Raw genomic sequence first — 20,166 nt, forward strand, 5'->3', positions numbered from 1 at the left:
CACGAGCCACTCTTAGAGCAGCTGGTTTTTTTTAGCGTTACATCGCCGGCGCAGCCAAGTACATACAAGCTTCGCTTGAATAGGAACTCTCACATCAAAACCGCGCCGTTCTTGCAGATAGGCTACGTGGCTAGGCGGGCATTAGTAGAAGTAAATGTTTCAACATTATTTAATTGATTAACTAAAATTTGCTAATTAATTTTTTGCTATCTTTGGAGCACATGTTATGGTTGAGAAATAGAAGCCAATGAGTAGTGAAGTTACGTCTGTTTATTACAATCCTAAAACTCGCACCACTTTCGAAAAATCCGTTCACTAAATTTGCTGAGGAATGCATCGGCTTTCCAGTTAAGATTGTCTCGAACTGTTAGAGGCACCTATAACATTTCGTAGCACATTTTAGGGTCGTATATCTCGCTGCTAGTTATGGAATTCCAGCTAAGCAGACATGACGTCTACTACGCCTGAGCTACAATTTCACAATTATACGGGTGCCCTAAAGTTAGTAATTGAAAAGTCAATTCGTACATTTTAGTTAATTAGCGAGTCTATTTCTAGCAAGCCTAATTTTAGGTAATTAGCAAGTAATTATCGAGAATTGTTTTGCCGTTTATGTTCGCCTTGCTACGTAGCCTATCAGTAAAAACAGCAGGATCCAAGATATGACAGTTTCTTCTCAAAACTGTTCCAAATAAAAATAGACACCTGCTATATCACCTAGCAACCATCTAATTTCCCCTCCCCCGGCAATCGGAAAGTTTTCACGGTGGGCTATAATTAAGCTAAACAAGCCCCGCTTAAATTTAACTTTAGTGTTACAGCAAGGGTTAACTATAGTTGGGCTAGAAACCATCAGGTAAAGAAGAATGACGGCTTAATTTTTTCTTGCGTATTCATTGTGCAAAAAAAAAAGAAAGAATTAGACAAAGAACGGAAGAAAGAAAGAAAACAAAAATCAACGTCGAAAACTGCCCCAATTTCAGACCGCAGCATTCATGCAGACTCGGCTTTCAGGAGTCCGTATAGTCTGAGTGTCGGTGCAAAGTGCGCAGCCCTTGGCAAAAAAAAAAAAAAGAAAAGAAAAAGAAAGAAAGAAAGAAACTGATGCGAACACCTTGCTGCTTGTGATCCACAGATTGGAACGCACTGGTCAACCATGCCGCAGCTCCTCCTGCGTCCGGTGTATTCACGCTACGCTTGCAGAAATTCTCGAAAATGGAAGTCACGAATGTTTTTCTTTAGAGTTCGTTTTATTTCGAGCGCAATTAGACAACACTGGCGATGAATCGCCAAACTCACTGTAAAATCTGGATGTATAGTGTGGACAAGACCGAAAGGTCGCCGTTCTGGGTTTAGTATTCCTTGTGCTCCAAAAACTGCCTTCCGTGATGCGAATGAGATGCGCGCCTCGAATCCGTGTTGTTTCCAAAGATGCGGTAGAGAAAACACCGTTCTGCTGCAAGATAACTTTTGAGAGAGTTCACCTGACTCCTGTCTCACTGGGGACCTGCATGCTGTGGACACTTTTCTGATCTCTCTGCGCCGCAACTTAAAAACGAGCCCAGGCTGAAACCTAAGCGCACAAATGCTGACACATTTAAGAAACTGGGTGTTTTCGCGAGTCAGGCCAGCAAATCTAGAAATTAAGAACTACACAGCCGTTTTACAAAGACAATTGCACAAAGCGCCATTCAAACCGTGGCTGCATATTTTTACTGCACGCAGACTTACCTATCGAGGTTTGGACGATTTTGGGAATTTATATGAAATGTACGGCTGTTCGAATGTAAGCAGGCTACTCAAAGATTATCGTCGGTACATGGTAATCAGTATATAGAGTTAGCTATGAGGAGAAGGAGAAGTCAACTTCTATTAAGCTTACTAAATCAAGTTGACCTGCGGTGTGAATATGTGTTTCTAACTACCAATGCATCCTTTACCTTCACAATTACAGCTGAGAGCTCCTATGAGGACTAATCTTGGCTTTCTTAAACATATTACACTGCTGGCGCAGATGCTGGCGCTGAACCACGACAGCATCTTTTTTTCATTAGTCCATCGCAAATTTCACGTTATATTCGTGGATGCCTGATAACATATTGCATGCAGAAGGTTATTCCCCTTACGTTTCCAGCCTACCATGAGTATTGAAGAAATAATATTGACGGCAAACAGTAGTGGATGCTCAGTTTCCTTGTCCATCTGAGCAAACTCGTTCTGAGCAGTGGGCATTGAAAGACGAAAAGAAAGAAGTATCAACAGGCTTCACTGAAGTTTATTTACCACAACTGATTTACAGTCGCTCATACACAAAAGAAATGTAGGTTGTTACTGCACAATGACGTTTACCGGTTGTTCGACCGAAGCATGAAACAGAGAGGGCAGATGTGTAATAGAAAAAGAAATATGATGTAAGGCGTGAATACGATCCGCTTTGATTTAGGAGTGTCAAAAACTATCATATCGTATATAGAAAATCGTTAGAAATGCGACGTGTGTTTGTGTGTTCGATCGAACGTAATAAGAGTACTTCTTACCACCGTCAAAAAGAAAAGAAGCTTGTGCGATTGTCAGTTGTAGCCATTGTTCTAAGGCACTAGTCGGCTTAGAAACGTAAAAAATAAGTGCGTTTTTGACGCAGCTCTAGGATAAAGAAAATATATATTACAAAAATAATTCATACGACTCTCCTAGTACATATATAAATAGGCGTTTTTTTATGCTTCACAGCTAGATTTGTTATATTGCTTGACAAAATACTTCTTAAACTTCACCTTTCGGAAGATATACTTAATATTTGCATAAAGAAAGAAAACATTTCTACACCGGGCACTGACTTCGGTTTTGTGGCAGACAGAAGTCACCAAAGTAGCTCTTCCGTTAAATTTCAGTAGACATGTCAGAAAAAACGTACGCTGTCTCCTGCATCTTGTCATATTGGCACTTTGATCGAAGCACCCTGTTGGCTTTGCGTACACGAAATATATAAGAGCATTCTGCACCACTGTCATGCTTTAGCAACATCAACCACGTTAAGCCAGTGACTGCCTGGCATCTGTGGCAATAATCGCACAAAAAATACGCCCTTTTGTGGCTTGTCGCCTCCGAACTGCTGCCGAACAAAAGCAAAAACAACATGCCATTCGAGTCATGGCAGTGGTGGGCGAGGCTAAAGCGTTAGGGATATATATTACTATCTTACAGTTGGCTGTGTCATGCAGCACAACATACGAGGCACAAGCTGTATGAAGGCGCAAGCGAAAGAACTACAGTGGAAAAGAAGAGATTTGGTCTTCCCCAAGTTCCTCTCTGCTGCCCAAGTCGCGATACCTTTCTGTGCAATGAACAGGAGGCAAGGCCAATCCATCACTTCTATAAACGAGGCGAATCTCCCAGAAACAACCCCCTTTTAAATGCAAAGACCGGCACAGTTCTAAAGAGCAAACTGAAAAAAAAATGATAAGGAAACATAACATTGTGCGTGATGGCACCTGTGGTTAGAAAATATACGTTCCCGAAGAAAGATGCGCTGAAGGAGCGAGTCAAGATGCAGAAACAGCACAGCAATACAATCATCGCCGCCGGTAGCTTTTCCAGACTGTTCAGTTCATAGGCGGTATCACGTGAAGCCATGTGTAATACCGTACGCGTTCGCAAGCTTGCCAATTACGATCGCTATGTCCGGTCGCATGCTAACAACAAACCGAACTTTGCACGGTCATGTACGGTAGGGCGAGAAGCCTTCGCTGTGTAGTAGTGTCTGTGCAGAAGACACGGCGGTTCTTGGACCAGACCAGTTGCTCGTCCTCGCACACTTTCAACACGGCGACCTGCTGTGTCAGAGCACGTCTTGCAAAGGGCGACGAAAGTCCGACGGTTCTTTGCGATGACGAGGCGCACCACAAAAAAAAAAAAAGAAAGTCACGTTTGTACAAGTTGGCAGCGCACAACAGGCGTTCGTCGTTCATCAGGCCCGGCGGACGACTTGCAGGGTGAGCGGTCCGTCGGGTAGTTTCTTGAGGAAATTCCAGGCCTCGGTACGCGTCATCAGGCACACGGGTTGAGCGTTGATGGAGACAAGTTCATCGCCCACCAGGAGGCGCCCGTCCCGCTCGGCAGCGCCCCCTGCAAGGAGTGAGAAAGAATGCGGAATAAGGATGGGGCGCACGAACCCATCTCAGTGTGTCAGTTGCATTCGCTCATTCAAGATAACGGATTACGCCAGCCGAAATTCGCATGCGGTGGCTGTAATCCCCACGCAATAGAGAGCAAAGAGGCATCCATAGGTCGAGGAAAAGGGAAATCAGCTGGGACAGCGCAGGATTGGGTAACCTATCGAGGGGAAAGAAGTAAAAAGGATAAGAGTCGTATTGGAATAGAATACCGGCAGAATACAGACAGGGGCACTCTCTGCAACCTCTTGGCGGAGTCCGGTGGGTCAGTGCGTCCGGCGCAGCACGCCCAATTAAAAATTCCCAAATGTTTCAGAAAGAAACATTGCTCAACTCATTTTCGGCAGGTCATAACGCCTTCATCCAAGCTTAAGCACACTGACATCCCAGAATGCAAAGCACACATCCGCAGAGCACCATGGCTGAACTTGACCGCTGAGGGTAACCGCCAATCAAGACTACGACGCTTCGCTTTCAGGGCTTCCGCAATCAGTCGCACCGAACTGTGTGACTTCCAGTTTGCAAACTGTACTCAAGTTAGCAAAAATAAGGCTCTGCAGATGAAACTACAGCTGCCATTTGTTAATCATGAGTGCAACCATGTCAGTGCCCCTGCGCCAGGTGTGCATCCCCGTCAGAGTGCCGTCGGCTTTGAGCAATAGCGCATATAAAAACAGATACCAAAGAAGACATGGCTAGACACACACAGCGATGAACATGGTCGTGTTTTCTTTGGTCTTTATTCTTGTATGAACTACCAACAAGGCCCTCTTACTACACATGTTATGGGCTCAGTCTCGAGCAGTCTCGAGCATTGGAGCATGCTTCTAAACGTTCATTTCACTCTATAGCACCAGGTCGCAGTGATACGGGAGCAAAAACAATGAGTCAACCTTTTTACGATGTGATACGTGCATGTGAGAAACGCTGTCTGCAGTCAACTCGTCTGAAAAACATGCCGTACACAATTAATTCTGAGGCCTGACGTGCCAAAACCAAGATTAGATTATGAGGCACGCTATAGTGGAAGAGTCCTAATTAATTTTGACAACCCGAGTTTCCTTAAGGTGCATCAAATGCACGCTACATCGGCGTTCTCGCATTTGGCCCCGTCGAAATGCGGCCGACGTCGCCGGGATACATCTGCCGTGCACGTTATATACAAACAATGTGAGAGAAGCTTCCTGTGCGTGGTATGAAATGTAAGAGTGAACTTTGCGAGAAAATGTGTTGCAGCTTCGCCACTTTTTCCGAACGTTGACGGTAAACGCTGCAACCATTTATACAACGATGGGTCATTTATTGTTTGCCCAAACCTCAGAACCATGGCATTCTTATTTTCGGCGACCATTAAATACGAATCCTGGAGCGGGTATTCAAACTTTAAGTTGCAGCTTAGTATTGAGCCGCAGCATGCATGAGCCGCTGCGCCACTCTTGGATGGGTTTCGGAAACAGATCATCATATCTTTTTAACGTGCAGCAGGTCGATTATTCTCATCCTCATGAATATCATGCAGGAAGTTCGAGGCACACACCTCTAAAGATCCTCTTGACGACTAGCGGCTTGTCCCCGAGCGGAGAATCTTTGCCACCTTCCAGGGTGAATCCCAAGCCAAGGCCGTCCTTCACAAGAACGATTTTTTCTGCAGCAAGAAATAGGAGAAATTAGACATAATGCAAATAAAGCGATAAGCAATGTACGCATAACAGTTGCGAACAACGTGAGTGACTTGGGCTTAGTGTCGAAGGATGAGCCAATCTGCACAAGAAACGTGGCAGAAATTCAACCTTTGCCTGTGGTTCTCAATAGCCAGGGACATTAAAGAGAGACACTATATCAGATTATACTGATAGAGTCCTTTATGAAAACTATATTTTAGTTAATCTCACCGCACGGAGTTGATAATTAGAGCATAAAGTGAAGGTCACCATTCCATTTCTTGGATGTCGCACCGAAATCCCAGCGCGAGAACGTCATTGTGACGTCACGAATTCCAAGCATATCTTTTTTTTCGACTTCGGGCAGTTTTGGCTCATACAGTAAAAGTTCTCCAAACCCAATAGATTCAGTGTTTGGCTCATTTAGAATTAACTAAGGCCATGCAGAGGCTGTCAGAACCAATTAGGTCATGGTTAGCAGGAACTCCCGGGTGGTGTTGGCATCCCGTCGTTCGTCTTTGCGACTTGCCTAGCTGGCTTACCAAGCTTCCTATCACGGTAAGGGTGGCTTTCTTGGTATGGTGGCAGAATAATTAACTAATGCAGCTTCAATCAGTTCTATTTCTACGGGGCATGACAGGGTCAACGCTGCCATGACCCCTGCATAATATACGCTACGCTGTATTGACGCTTCAAAATTCTGATTTATGCACAGCCGATAGTAGCGATTTCAATACGCTGGAGTGAGTTTTAATTTGCGAATACTTCAGGAATCCAATTATTACTTAATTACTCCGCTAATTAAGTTATCAGTTACCCAAAAAGCCCTTCATTGTTGTTCTTTTGCGGAAATGTATACTCCCCATGGCGAGAAATAAAATTGACCAAGTTCTAATTTTCCTTGCTGCGGAACTGCGTCTGGGCATTTTAGGGTTTACAAAATTATGCCCTGCGGGGTATGGCAGCTCACCGTGCTTCGCAGGCGTGGGGCTCTGCTGGGCCTCGGTCACAGGCGACGCGGAGGCAGAGACCTCGGGCTCGTCGACCACGTCGAGGACGGAAGACAGGCTGGAGGCTCGGCTGATGTTGGGCGTCGTCCGCACGGACTGGCGGCCGTCCCGCGAGATGACCAGCACCACTTCCTGCCTCGGCGACTTGAGGATGTCGATGGCGTCCTTGTGCGTCACGTTCTTCATTGTCTTGCCGTTGATGGATAGGATTCGGTCAGGCCTTCCTGATTCGCCCGTCCCGGTCGGCCAGCCCCCCGGCGATTACCTTGTGGACCTGCATGATTTATGTTTAGCAACACAGTTCAGTCTATCAACCCTTGATTGCATGGAAGGACATGTTGTTGGGCTAGTTAGTGCTTACTTAATGACATGATTTAGCGCAAGGGCACACCCGCAAGGACTCTGAGACACACAGATACACGCCACAGGCGCTAACGCTTGCTTAGTGCGTGCGACACATATATTTCCTACAAATGATTCAAATATTAAAGCGCAGCGTTTTTTGCCAACCCTCCCTGGGGATTCCGCAAGCGTTTTCGGTTTCTCGCATGTTAGGCACTCTCCACGCTCCAGGACCGACAATGTAGGGCGAGTGAGCGCTTCTCTGGTCTTGCGTATTGAAACAATAAATCACGAAACATAAGATGCACATATTTTTCTCCGTTTACAAAATGATTTCAATAATAGGTGAGTAATTTTTGTATTTTTCACTTTTACGGTGAGGCTGCAGCTTTCCTCACCACGCTTGAACTATTTGAAAAGCGTCAGACGGAGGGGCAAGAATTACTTTTGTAGCATACTTGGAGAACGCCAGGCAACCGCTGAAATTTAATTTCCTGATGTGTACAATTACTATGAAAAAAAATGAAAAGAAAGGGCGTGAGGACTATTACATGATTATGCATATATTGGTACCAACAGTGAATACAAGAGTGCCTACTTTCGAATGCATTTCATTGAAACAGCTTGCGCATACTGCAGAAGTTTGGTGCAGAGGTCCAATCGGTGGTGCCTCAAGATACATGTGGCACTTTTCGAATATCAATATCTATCACTTCACGTTATCATGAATTCGCGTAGCGCCCGATCGGGAGGAATATACAGGGTGTTTCACATAATTTGAACCAACCAAAGATTAAAAGAAAACAGCAGATTTCAGGCTAATTGTAGGGCCCCGGAGAAGAGAAGCCACTTAACGAGACGTAGCCCATGTTCAAGCGCGCTGAGACCAACCTTCCATTTTCCGACATTTAAAATAAAAATAAAAATGTTCAAAACACTGGTCATCACTTCGAGTATCCGTATACCTGTGACACTCTGTCTAGTCAGATTATTTTTGTATAGTGCAGTTAGCTAGTTAATTTAATCATGTCTAAGTCGGATATCCGGATTAAGCTAGATAACACGAGTGTCTACCCACTGTTCTGCGGATAAGCAGTTAATTCGACAGTGAGAAAGCGAAACAGTCATTGTTATATTAAATTGACCCAGAAAGATAGTTCAACATAACAACAAATCTCCAGCGACACATAATACATTAATTCACGGGCTTCAACTGGAAGTGGCATATACGAATAGGTTTCTGTACGTAATACGCCACTCCACTTCTATCGAGTGCTGTTGTGGTCATGAAAGTGAGAACGTTTGCCATGTTCATGAGTTTTCAAAATACGTTGCCGGAAGAATTAGGAACGCTAGCAAAAAAAAAAAACAAAAAAAAAAACTAGCAAGTTTGGACAAGCGTCCCTTTACATTACAAAAATTACTTGGACTGTGGCCAGTGTTTATTTTTAAGCCATAAGTTTATTGCAAAATACATAGCCTGCGAATTGTATGCCGCTGGTGACCTTGGTCTACTTTGTTTAACGATTGGTTCAAGTTAAGGCACGTTACATCAAACACCCGGTATATACATTAACTTACGAAAAAATAGATGAGCTTGATTAGTGCTATAAAAAGTTACAATATTACGTGAAATAAATGTAATAACCGAATATCAAGGTTCAATAAATGAGCGTCACAAGTCTGTTTTTTTTCTTTTTTCTTTTTTCCACCTTTTTGGAGATGAAGATATGAGAAATAGTGTCGCTACTCTGACAGAACGTTATCAAAAATGTTTTTCGCAGCAATCATACACAGCCAAACGACACGAGGCTACAAGATTAAGTGCCACGAAATCATACGAATGCCACATTAACCACTCTTTCTGAAACATTCTTTTAACCAGAATATCGAGTGCCTAACGACTTTGCTACGAACCACTCACCGTAATTTCTTTCGTTTCGTAGTCGGAGCCACCTGCAAGGGTAACCCCAAGTCCGCTTGTTGGCGAGTCCTTGTGGAGGATGACGACGTGAATGTCATGTCCAGAGGCGCCAGCTTCGTCCAGCGATTGGTTTGCCTCGTCGATCAGTTGCTGAAGTTCCTGGGGCGAAATGAGACTGCTAGTGGAGGCCAGGGACGTCATGGAAGAGTACTGTTCCCTCGAAGCTGTGCTGTTGCCTGAATCGTTCGAGTCGATCGAGGAGAACCGCCGGTGCTCGGGAAGGGGAAGCTGTTGTTCGGACCGCATGGCTCGGAGAGAGGCCAGGGTTCGCGGAGGCACCTTCGCCGCTTCGGTTTCGAACGCCTTTTTGATGTCGTTTACGCTGAGCGATGACGAGCAGTTCTTGCTGCTTCTGTAAGTCGCACTAGATGGCTTGTCCACCTTGGTTCGAAGATAAGACGAAGGATGTGACTCTGGCCAATCAGTACTCAGGCGCGGTTTGTCTCTCTCCTCGTACATCGATGCGGGTCTCGAGAGAGAATATTTTTGGGAGCGTAGTTGCACGGAAGGAGAGTACTCGGCTGATGTCGATGGGGACGCCTTTCCGTTAGCAACAATGTACTGGCTTTGCCTATTATATTCGTGCGGCTTGGGAGCCACCGGCGGATGGCTCTTGCCATTTGTAACGACTATGTCTTTCCTCGGTGCTTGTGGGACACTCCCTTGTGCGTCCTGGGACCTCTGCTCCCACTTCTGAGCCAGAGCTTTGAAGCTCTTCGCACTGTCTGCGCTGTCGACTGTTTTCTTGAGCACCGTTTTCTGTTGACCAAGCTGACTGGCTCTAACGCTCTTTTGCCACGCTTCGCTGGGACTTTCCTTCAGGTCCAGAGACCGTGTCCTCTGGTCCGCGTTAAGGCTAGCGACACTGTTCACTCTCGTAGAGTACACTGGCTGCTCGCAAGAGTTTCGCCTGAACTGCGAGTTCCAGCTACGGTCGTCCATCGAACGGAACTTCGTCTTGGCGTCCTTGAGTGAGGTGGTCTCCCATGTCCTCGCCGCCTTCCTGCTTTCATCGCATTTTGTTTCAGCCGTGGCTAACCGCTGCACTTGAGGAGGGCTGCTAGATGCGCTGACCGTTGGTGCTGTCGCCTCCTGAATTACAACGTCCGCGGAGCCGAGGGAATTTTTCCGCTGAATTTCAGCCGAACTTCTCCGCTCTGAATTGTACTTTGCACTGGGCCCGTCATGACCATTTGTAATTGTCTTTACATCACTTCGTGAATCGGTGGACGAAACGCTTTTTACGCTGTTTTGCCTCGACACTTTTGCCTCGGCGTTCTTTTCATCATAGGTGGAACTAGAGAGATATCGCTCCAGCAGCGGCGACTGCCCGTAAGGTTTACCATTTGCAACTGGCGTTTCAGAAACGACAGTGGGCATTTGCTTTTGCTCACTATCACTCATTGCGAATGAATCGGCCCGGCTTTTCTTGGCTATTTCCAATGAACATCCGCTACTGGAAGGATTGGAGAAGGTAGAGGAGCTGCTGTTAGACCTTGACCTGCTTCCGGACGACGTGTAGCTCAGCGGAGGCGGAGACATGACGGGCGTTTCCGGCAGGACTGGCGTCACGGGCTTGCTGTGCGTTAGAGAGAATTGGAAGGCATTCTGGGAGCCGCCGCGCACGGGAGACACATCGCAGGACTTTGACACCTGGAGAGATCGGCGCTTGAACGCTGGCGAGTACTTGGGAACCTCGGCCACCTCTTTCGTCTTCCACGGAGGATCGGCGAGCAAGGTAGTGTGTTTCGGCGATGGCGGAGAGTGCTTGCTGTCCCTCCTAGGCTTGCTGTCCTCCAGGGCAGGGACCATTTTGTTGGACGCTGGCACAACTGAGTTGCTCACAATCACCGGCAGCGTCTTGGCCACCGTCGCAGGCGCCTTGGGTTTGTCGGGGATGACGAGCCCCTTGAGCTTGGTGCCAAACTTCGTCGTCTCCAGCATGGAGGCAAGCATGCCGGAGTATCTCTTCTGCGTGGCCTCGGCCGAGGCCCTCCTGTCCGGGATGAGAGGGGAGCTGTACTGGGCCGCCGGCGTGGGCAGGGGCGTCGACGCGAACGTCGCCGGAAGGCACTTGGTGTCCTCCTTGGATGCCGCGCCAGCAGGCAGCGGCTCGGCCGCGATCATTGCGGGTGGTGGTGGCGACGACGTGGAGTCCTTGTCGACGCCGTTGGTCCAGGGAGCTTCTTCGCCGGCGGCGGCGGCTCGCCCGTCACCCTGTCGACTGCAGCACTCCTTGGGCGACTTGGTCGCCGTAACCTTCGTCTTTTCTTCCCCTTCGGAAGCGGAAAGCGAGGACAGCGGGTCGTCCGAGAAAATGCCGGAGTCCTCGTAGACGTGCATGGGCTTTTTGAGGGGCAGCGCGTCTTCCTGGGAGTTGGGAGCGCTGATAGCAGCGGACGGTGGTGGCGGCGCCTTGGGCAGCGACGGTTCACTGTACGCGGTTGGAAACTCGTGGCCGTCGGGCGGCAGCCGCCGCAGCAGCAGGGACGGGAAGCCTCCACCGCCGCCCTCGTCAGAGCTCATGGGGTCTTCCGAGTCCGGGGTCCGGGACTTCTCCTCCCTCTCCCGGAACGGGCTGGGTGTTTCTGAACAATGAAACAAAGAGAAACATGTGAGCGACGCTTGCGTAATCAATCTTATAACGTTCGCAAGAAGTGGTTATCATCGCGTTTCACATTTATAGCGAGCATTATTAATGGAATCTCTTATTACATAGCGCGAAGGGTGTCCCGAGAAACATTGCAGGGGGACCTTCACGATTCTCTGGTTTCTGTCTGCGAAACTTGTTTGCGGCTAATGGCAACCAAAAAAAGAGGCAAGTCGTTGGTCTTTCTCGATTCGTTCTATGCTTGTAATAAAACCCCAATACTCGCTAGTAATCACGATCATAATATTTTTGAAATCACACATTCGTGAAGACATCGTACGTAGAGAAGGCTTATTTGAAGTATACTTTTGTACTTGAGACAACGTTTCCTGCTTTAATATAGTGTCTGTCATGAGAAGGACAGACCGGCATGATAGACAGCGATGACGAACGCACATTTCTCCAGTGTATACTAAGTCTTAAATGGTTATTTCAAACAAGAGCACGTGCTATGAAGGTTCTTTAACTGAACGAAGAGACAGCTCAAATTTTACCAGATAATTATATGCAATTATGTGCACATTTACAGGCTAAAATTTTACATGAAGTTATACTAATGCAGTTCCTGGCTAGATACCTTAAGAAGGAATACAGCTTACACACACCCACACACACACACACACACACACACACACACACACACACACACACACACACATATATATATATATATATATATATATATATATAACAGCGAATTTCAGTGAGAGTATTATTTGGAGGAACGTCGAATGACTTTTCTTTTCTCAAGAGACAACCTCGCGGTCTAAGAGCACTCGCCGATCCTGTAGCGAAGATATGCTGCAGCAAACACCTGTCGCCTCACCCATAGTCTTCAAGCGGCAGGTACTCGAAGGAGAAACAGAAAACAGATGGCTCAACAGGACACTCGACTGCACGCGACCACTAAGAAGAAAGAAGTGCCATACGGCAACGATGGCGGGGGAACGGCGGTCGTTTCTGACGACAGAAGCGAGGCATCGCCATAGCCTACATGTGCTCTCCCCCGAGCGCGAGCTTGACACACGCGGGCGCACACACAGACACGCACGCGGCGCTTTCGTCCCTGCTCATCGGTCACGGCTGCTCGTCGCCAAGATGCAGACGCGGCCCATCAACGCGATCGCAGAGAGATCGTGTTGCTCGCGTACACGTACTCACGTTGCTCCCACGCGTGGCAATGACCTTAGGCGCCGCCAAAGCCACGAGCCTTCCTTCTCTGGGCTGTCCTAAGGGGGAAATGCGGCGCGCCCGGAAGTGCACGTCCTTCCAGGGCGGATGTCGGATGTCAGAGACGGCGGTCGCGCGGCCGCTGAGACGTTCAAGACTCGGTTGCGCGCCGCCCCGAACCGAGGGCACACAAGGGAACCCCACTGTGTCATAAATGACAAATACTTTAAGCTTTCGCGACAGCGAGACACAATAGTTGGTAGACTTTGCCAAAGGAGTGGAAAGTTTCATCTTGAATAGAAAGTATAGATGGCGAGAAGCTGAGCAAATCACTTGCTCTCATAGGCACTGAAGTATATGCTTACAAAATGTGACCACAACGCCTCGTGTTCAGGAAGTGAGACGACATTAATGAGCCAGACAAGAATGACAGACACTGTAACCAAACCTGGAGAGGTTTGCAATGTCAAACGTCTAGCACGGTTCTGCACGCGGTGACCGCTATCGCCATATCTAATTCCTAGAAAGATACATTTTTTCGCTCCTTTAATTCTCTTCTTTTTCAATTGCAGTTGTAAGGTGATTACGGTGGCATGCATCGAAAGGCAAGCTTGGAATTCAAGTTTCATGATGTCACCAACGCAGCGTGAGCTTCACGGTATGCAGACTAATAATGTGGTGCTTTTTGGAGCCACAAGTTTGAGCATTCTCGTTATCAGCATGTTCACATTGTTCCACATGTACGTAAAAGGGCTGATGATTCTAGTTTCGATTCTGCTTAGAAGAAAACGATATCGATAACTTATACAAGAGCTGAAAAACACCAGGCACGGAAAGGTACGTAGCGACTATAGCGAACCGTCACTACGGTTCGCGTATGCGTATACAAAGCCCCTTTCAGACGTCTTGTTTTGTTTTTCCGCATTCCATCGTGGGCCGCGGATAAGACAATGACACCCACAAAGATGCTGCACCCTCTAATACAAAATAACAAAAAGAAAGCGAGAAAAAAAAAAAAAAAAAGCTGGAGCAGCCCCAGCTTTCGTTCGAAGGTGCGACCACTCCATCCTGTAGCCGGTCGAGGGACCAGCCCACATCGCGCGCTCCCTTGACTCCACATAAAGAAAGAAGAAAAAAGAAAAAGCAGACGTATCGACGACGAAAAAGGCATCGAACAAAAGAAGAACGAAGGGAAAGACTAAGAGAAAATCGGCGGCCTTTCAAGGACTCCGCAGTCTGGCGTGTCGTCGACGCCGCCACGCACTGGATGCTATAGCTTCTGCCGCGCGTCTCGATCCGCCCGTGTTATTTTCTCCACTCGAAAGTCACGAATCGAAATTCCCGCGGGCCGTGACCGAAAAAATAGGGACTTCCTTCTCCAATGTGAACGGCCTCGAGGCCCCCTCGAGGCCCCCTCGTCGGTAGTTCCTCTCCTTTCTTTCTTTCTTTGATCGCACACCACCGGCGCCACTTTCGGGGAGCAACAAACAACGGTCACGCGATATAGAACCACGGAAGACGACGCCCCGGTCTGCGTGGTCGTCGTCGCCTCCGACGCGCCCGGTTCGCTGCCCACGAGAGGGCCGGAAACCAACGCCGTCGCCGTCCGGCCATCCAGCAGGCCGCCGTTCGCGCGCTATGCACAATTTGAAACATTTCACGCCCTCCAGCCTCGCTCGCTTACTGGGGCTGGACCGAAACAGAGCAACTCCGAGTGGGGGGTGAAGAAGGCCGCACCGAACGTGCCGAGCGTCCCGCATCGCGCCTCGAATTCGGTCCCCTGTGGCGCGGAGGCGAACGCGGAAATCTTCGTCCTCGCAGAGTATACAGTATATATGCGCAAAAGAGTTATGTACTGTACGTATACGATTCCGAGGAAATTCGTCCACAGCGTCGAGCGGATGAGGTCCGACCTAAAATTCCGCAGATAAGCGTGAAAGTTGCTTCCCCGGAATGAGGCCTGTTAAAGAGGACGGAGACATCGCGAAGTGTATACAGCAAACTGTATGCCATAAAGGCAGGTTTTCATAAGCACTCTTACGGTAGCGTGTAAAATTCGCATGCGGATATAGATAAACGTGGACGCTCATAGAGAAAACAAAAGTTTTCTGATGTGCCAGAACGTATAAAAACGGCAAGCAAAAGCGCCCTGGCTGATATAACGGTCTGCTGGTCCAATCACGCGACCGCTGCGGAAGTACTGGTTTGCCTTAATAAAAAAGTGTTACATTCATCAGCGCTTTGCTTTTAACACAGGTTGCAACTATCTTACTCGCGGCGAAGTTCGCTAAACAGAGAGCGTCCAGTATTAAATAGCGTTGAAAAGAGCGCGTTATCAGCGCGAAGCGCCACCAACAAAGGATGCATTCACATGACTTTGACTGGCACTTATTCCCCGCCCCTTAAAAGTTGCGCCGCCGATGATTTTGCGCGTGAGTGTTATAAAGACGAGAAGGTAACTGACACAGGGCGAAATATGAGGCGCTACTTCAACTTGTCCCCGCTCCCTTCATACAGGAATTAAAGAATTACCTGCTATAACGCAATTATATCTTCGGGGCACTCGTACATTTATAGGTATGCATGAGAGCGGATCCACGTGAACTCACGCGCAGTCGCGTAAGCACACGCAGGCACACATAAAAATAAAATACACGAATTTAATACGCTCGTCTGATTACCGCCTTTCCTGTGTGACATGACATTATAACGGCCGAACAACATGAAATAGACAAGACGGGAACTATACTACACGTTTCCTGCCCGCCTTCACATCACAAACACGTCACGTACTACATCGATCATGCGACTATAACCCATGCTTACATTAACTACTCTACTGTAATGTTCTGTACCGAAAGCGTTGTACAATCCGCACACATCTCCGTGACTGTCATTTTCCAACACCCGACGGGGTGGCTCAGTCAGCTAAGGCGCAACAACGCTGCTGAGCACGAGGTCGCGGGATCGAATCCCAGCCGCGGCGGCCGCATTTTGATGGGTGCGAAATGCAGAAACGCCCGTGTGCTTGCGTTGTAGTGCACGTTAGAGAACTCCACATGGTCAAAATTAATCCAGAGCCCTCCACTACGGCGTGCCTCATAATCAGAACTGGTTTTGGCACGGAAAACCCCAGAAAGAAGAACTTATTTTCCAACGCCCATCTGCAGTTGACAACTTCATCTCGATCCGACAGACAGACAGAGGCACTCATTCCGCCATTGGATCACAGAAATACAGAAACAACGTTCGTAGAATTCTACGCGATGAACAGGAATTCCCGGGCGACCATGTCTCATAACTCACGTTTCCACCTCATCCTCGATCCGGAGAGAATCGGCACGTCCTCAATACCGGCGCGTTGCGAAGGCCCGCCGCATTCCCAAGGTACAGACCAGGGCGCTGTGCCAAGCGTGGCTAAGGAGATTAACTACACGCGCAATACGATATATAGTACACACGGTGGCAAAGAGGGGAGAAAGAAAAAAAAAAAAAAGAACGGCAGAACAGAACAGCGGGAGGCAGGAGGCCACACCGGGCACCGCTAACAACGCGAGGAACGCCGCGCACCTGGGGCGCGCATTTCCGGAGGCGTTCTGTTGCTCGGCGTGTGCGGGTGAGGGCGCAACCCTTATCGATGCGCACATATACACAGTGGCCCAGTTAAAAAGCCCCTGGCGAGCGCCGGAAGAAAACGAAGATATTGCTGCGGGTCGAGGAATGCCGTGCAGTGTATCACCCACAATTCCCAATAGTACCGTGTAGTACTGTGCAAGCGCTGGCGTCTGCTTACTGCGCTGGAGAATTCTCATAGCTGACCGCACGCGTGAGTGGCTCACGGTCGGCTGGCGTCTTCCCCATTAGAAACACCCATTCAATTTGTATTTGATAGGAAATAGAATGTCAATCGGTTTCATGCTAACTGGCCGCATATTCGAGAGAAGTTCGTATGCTTGAGCAGTTTGCAAGAACGCCTATCGTGATAGCGAGCATATTAGTGAAGGCCATCGGTCAATTGAAAGAATTGGATTGGAATCTTGTAAATTAGGACGCGGGTTCCGTGTTAACTGTAAGCTTCTCCCCCTGGAGGCGTTCTGTACATTCTCCCATTGACCAAATTTTGTCTATAAAAGCCTTGTCGAGCATCTCTCAAATGTCAAAGATCGCTTTCTACAGGTTGGTCATATAGTACTGAGGGCCATTGTATTTGGTCGCTCAAAAGATGTCGGCCATTGATGAGCTGTTTGATACAGGCGAGCAGGTCTAAGTAAATCGGATTGTGAGAGAATTCGCAAATATTTTCGCTTGTAAAGAACTGCTGCTCATGGACCGGCCACGTTCGCCAACACTACGATTTCATCTCGATCGGCTGCATCCCCCCTTGTCGTGTGAACTTCTCTACAGTACGAAACGGTTTAGTGAATGCGCGCCCTGGCGCACTACCTGACGACAGCGCGTAGCTACCGCAACGCTGCATGGTTTTCACGAGACGAAAAGTGTTTCTAGCAGCTCCCCTCGGGCCTTGAAATCTGTCCGCAGCTCCCTCCCCACGCTCCCTTATTAACTGCGCCGCAGTGGCCGACCGGCCACCCTCGTTCGTGTATGTACGACAGCGCTCCTTAGCGGAGAAGAAACGTTCTTCGGAATCCCGGCCGAGTTCGCAGCCTGCATTCAAAGTGAGCGAGTTGCCCCGTGGGCGCTTTTACACAAACAGCTAGCTGGCCGTTATTACGGCTCATTACGCCAGCGCTGGACAAACGACAGTAGCGCACTCGTATTTCGCATTCTCCGATGTGTTTCTCCGGCCTGTCTCTCTCTCTCTCTCTCTCTCTTTTTTTCTTGCTCCCGGCCTTCTGCCAGTTTAGGAGCTTATCAACTCGTTAATCTCCTTGTCCCAGGTGACGAAAGCGGCGCGACAATTACGACACATTCGTATATTACCCCGGACGGTTCGAAATTCCTTTTATTGGATTACGCAGCGCGAGCGATATATATCGACACAGGAATTCGTGGAATGCGACGAGCGCGTAGGCTCACGTAAAAGACAACATTAATCAGGCTTCTGGAATGTGGGCTACTCGTTCGTTGTTCGTGCGCTCGTTATCGCCGGATAAGTCGAGCACTTAGCTTCACACTCGTCGGTAAAGCTGTAGAGTATGTAGGATGGAGAAAGAAACAGAAAACCAGCGCATGATAACGACGGACACTACCTGAGTACTACGTTACAGTATGCAAATGTTAGCGCATGCGCTGCACTACGCACGTGCAACGGCGTCGGAGAGGTTTTCTATTGTTTTCTGTTAGGCTGCGAATGCACATTGTGATAGTCTGAAATCACGTCTTATCAGCCTCGCTGTGCGGTCGCGTGCGGGATCGTTATCTAGCGTTTGGAAGTTGCGAGCAGAACCGCCGAGATAGAACCGCGATTGATAGTTTGATTCAGTGGCCTTACCATCATGCTTCCGCTACTCATGAGTCATGACAACAGGACGTGCAAACTCGACACAATGACAGCAAGTGTGCGTCACAAAGGTTAGTGCTTGAACCAGATACGACTATTATTGTTTTTATCTTAGTCAAACTCAAACACCGAGGACACCCTGGTACAGAAAGGTCTTTAAGATTTTTTTTTTTACCCTGACGTGCTGAAATGATCCCGCACGTAACTGTACCAGTGGAAGAACGGCAAGGAGTCGACACTGGAATAATTAATATCCGGTGGATACTCGGTGTTTCAATGGTCGCTGCAACGTTTATTTGTTGCTGTTTGCGGGATGCGCGCAAGGAAAATAGGGTTTGATCTTTTTAAAGTTGCCTCGACTTACGAGAGTGTTGGTATGGTTATGAGTGTGGACGTGTCTGTTGTTTGTTGTATGTGATTTCGTTTTTATTGCTTCTGTAGCATACGTGTTGTTTCTGGAGCAGGCCAGCAGCGACGTATGCGCCTTCAATTTCCATAGCATACTTTCTCTCCCCATAGACGGAGAGAGAGAGAGAGAGAAAGCGAAGGGAAGGTAGTGAGGTCAACCAACGAACGCCTGGTTTGCTACCCCAAGGATTGGCAAGGGGATTAGGGGATGAAAATAAATAAAGAAGGAAAGCACCGAGAGTGTCGCTTCGTCCGGAGGTGCACGTATAAACTATGCACTCGCTCGATTAGGTCTGTGCACTTCAGGAATTGCAGTGTAGTGCACGTTCTGGTGTTGGTACGCATGTGGCCACGGTACAGGTACCTTCGTCATCGAGAATGGCGTTTGGTCGCCCAGAGCGACCTCGACACTGCTCCATATTTCACCGGCAACGAAAACTAGAGATGTTACAAGATATTTGGAAAGTTATTATATAAGTATAACGAGCGCTCTTACAAAGCTGGCGTGAGAAGCCGGCGAGCAAATCGGAACCCTTTGATGAAAGAGAGAGAGAGAGAGAGATAGACAGAAAAAAAAAACATGCGTAGCAGTAAAGCGGGTTGAAAAGGAAGAAGCGGAAACGTCGTATTGACTGATGGTCACGTTCTACACAATGTTGCGAAATTTCCAATCGTGCCAGATCGGATCAAGAAACTGCACTTTACATTGGACGACTGCACGGTCTGTGAGACCTGCTCCCCCAACAGATGCCTAAGAAGCATGGGCTACTCACGACCCACCGAACTACACAGTCGCCCTTAGTGCGCATCCTTGGCAGAATGCAAACAGACGTATATACTCACTACTCGCGCTTCTCGTTCACAACGAGCGATACCTATACACATCTCTCATCAGAGGCGAGCCCCAACCAACTTTCCCACGCACAGAACGCGCAACGCCCCCGTGCCGCGTTGCGCTCTATACATATCCCGATGCTCGTCGTACACGATTTGGATGCACTGTTCCGCCTTGCGTGCACGCGAGCTAAAACAAAAGCAACGGCGCCGCGCCTACACGCGAGAGATGCGCGCCGAACAAAGAAACGACGGCCGGCCTCGCAACGAGGTATACAACCCTTGCGGAATGGTGGCGGCGCTGGGCGAGAGAGGATACCGACGAGCAACTTTCTCACGCCGACGGGAAGGAGTGATTGTCTTACGCCGTTATGACGGCGATGCATACGCGTATACTCGCTACAAGCATGGGAGTGGCCGATTCGAGTTAACCGAGAGTCATTCCGTTTCCTGCCGACACCGCTCCTTCTTACT

At 48.3% G+C, this 20,166-nt stretch overlaps 1 protein-coding gene across 1 annotated transcript in view; it reads right to left on the reverse strand.

Annotated features, from left to right (window-relative positions):
• Positions 1–2,255: 2,255 nt before the first annotated feature.
• The window catches only part of LOC119442424 (uncharacterized), a 204,871-nt gene continuing 186,960 nt past the window's right edge, over positions 2,256–20,166 (reverse strand). Inside the window, 5 exon segments of the mRNA XM_037707301.2 lie at positions 2,256–4,125; positions 5,710–5,817; positions 6,804–7,059; positions 7,061–7,117; positions 9,110–11,757. Of these exon segments, the coding sequence (XP_037563229.2) occupies positions 3,968–4,125; positions 5,710–5,817; positions 6,804–7,059; positions 7,061–7,117; positions 9,110–11,757 (3,227 nt within the window). The 3' untranslated portion in view covers positions 2,256–3,967.

Source organism: Dermacentor silvarum, chromosome 2 (genome assembly GCF_013339745.2).
Source record: "Dermacentor silvarum isolate Dsil-2018 chromosome 2, BIME_Dsil_1.4, whole genome shotgun sequence".
Taxonomy (NCBI): domain Eukaryota; kingdom Metazoa; phylum Arthropoda; class Arachnida; order Ixodida; family Ixodidae; genus Dermacentor; species Dermacentor silvarum.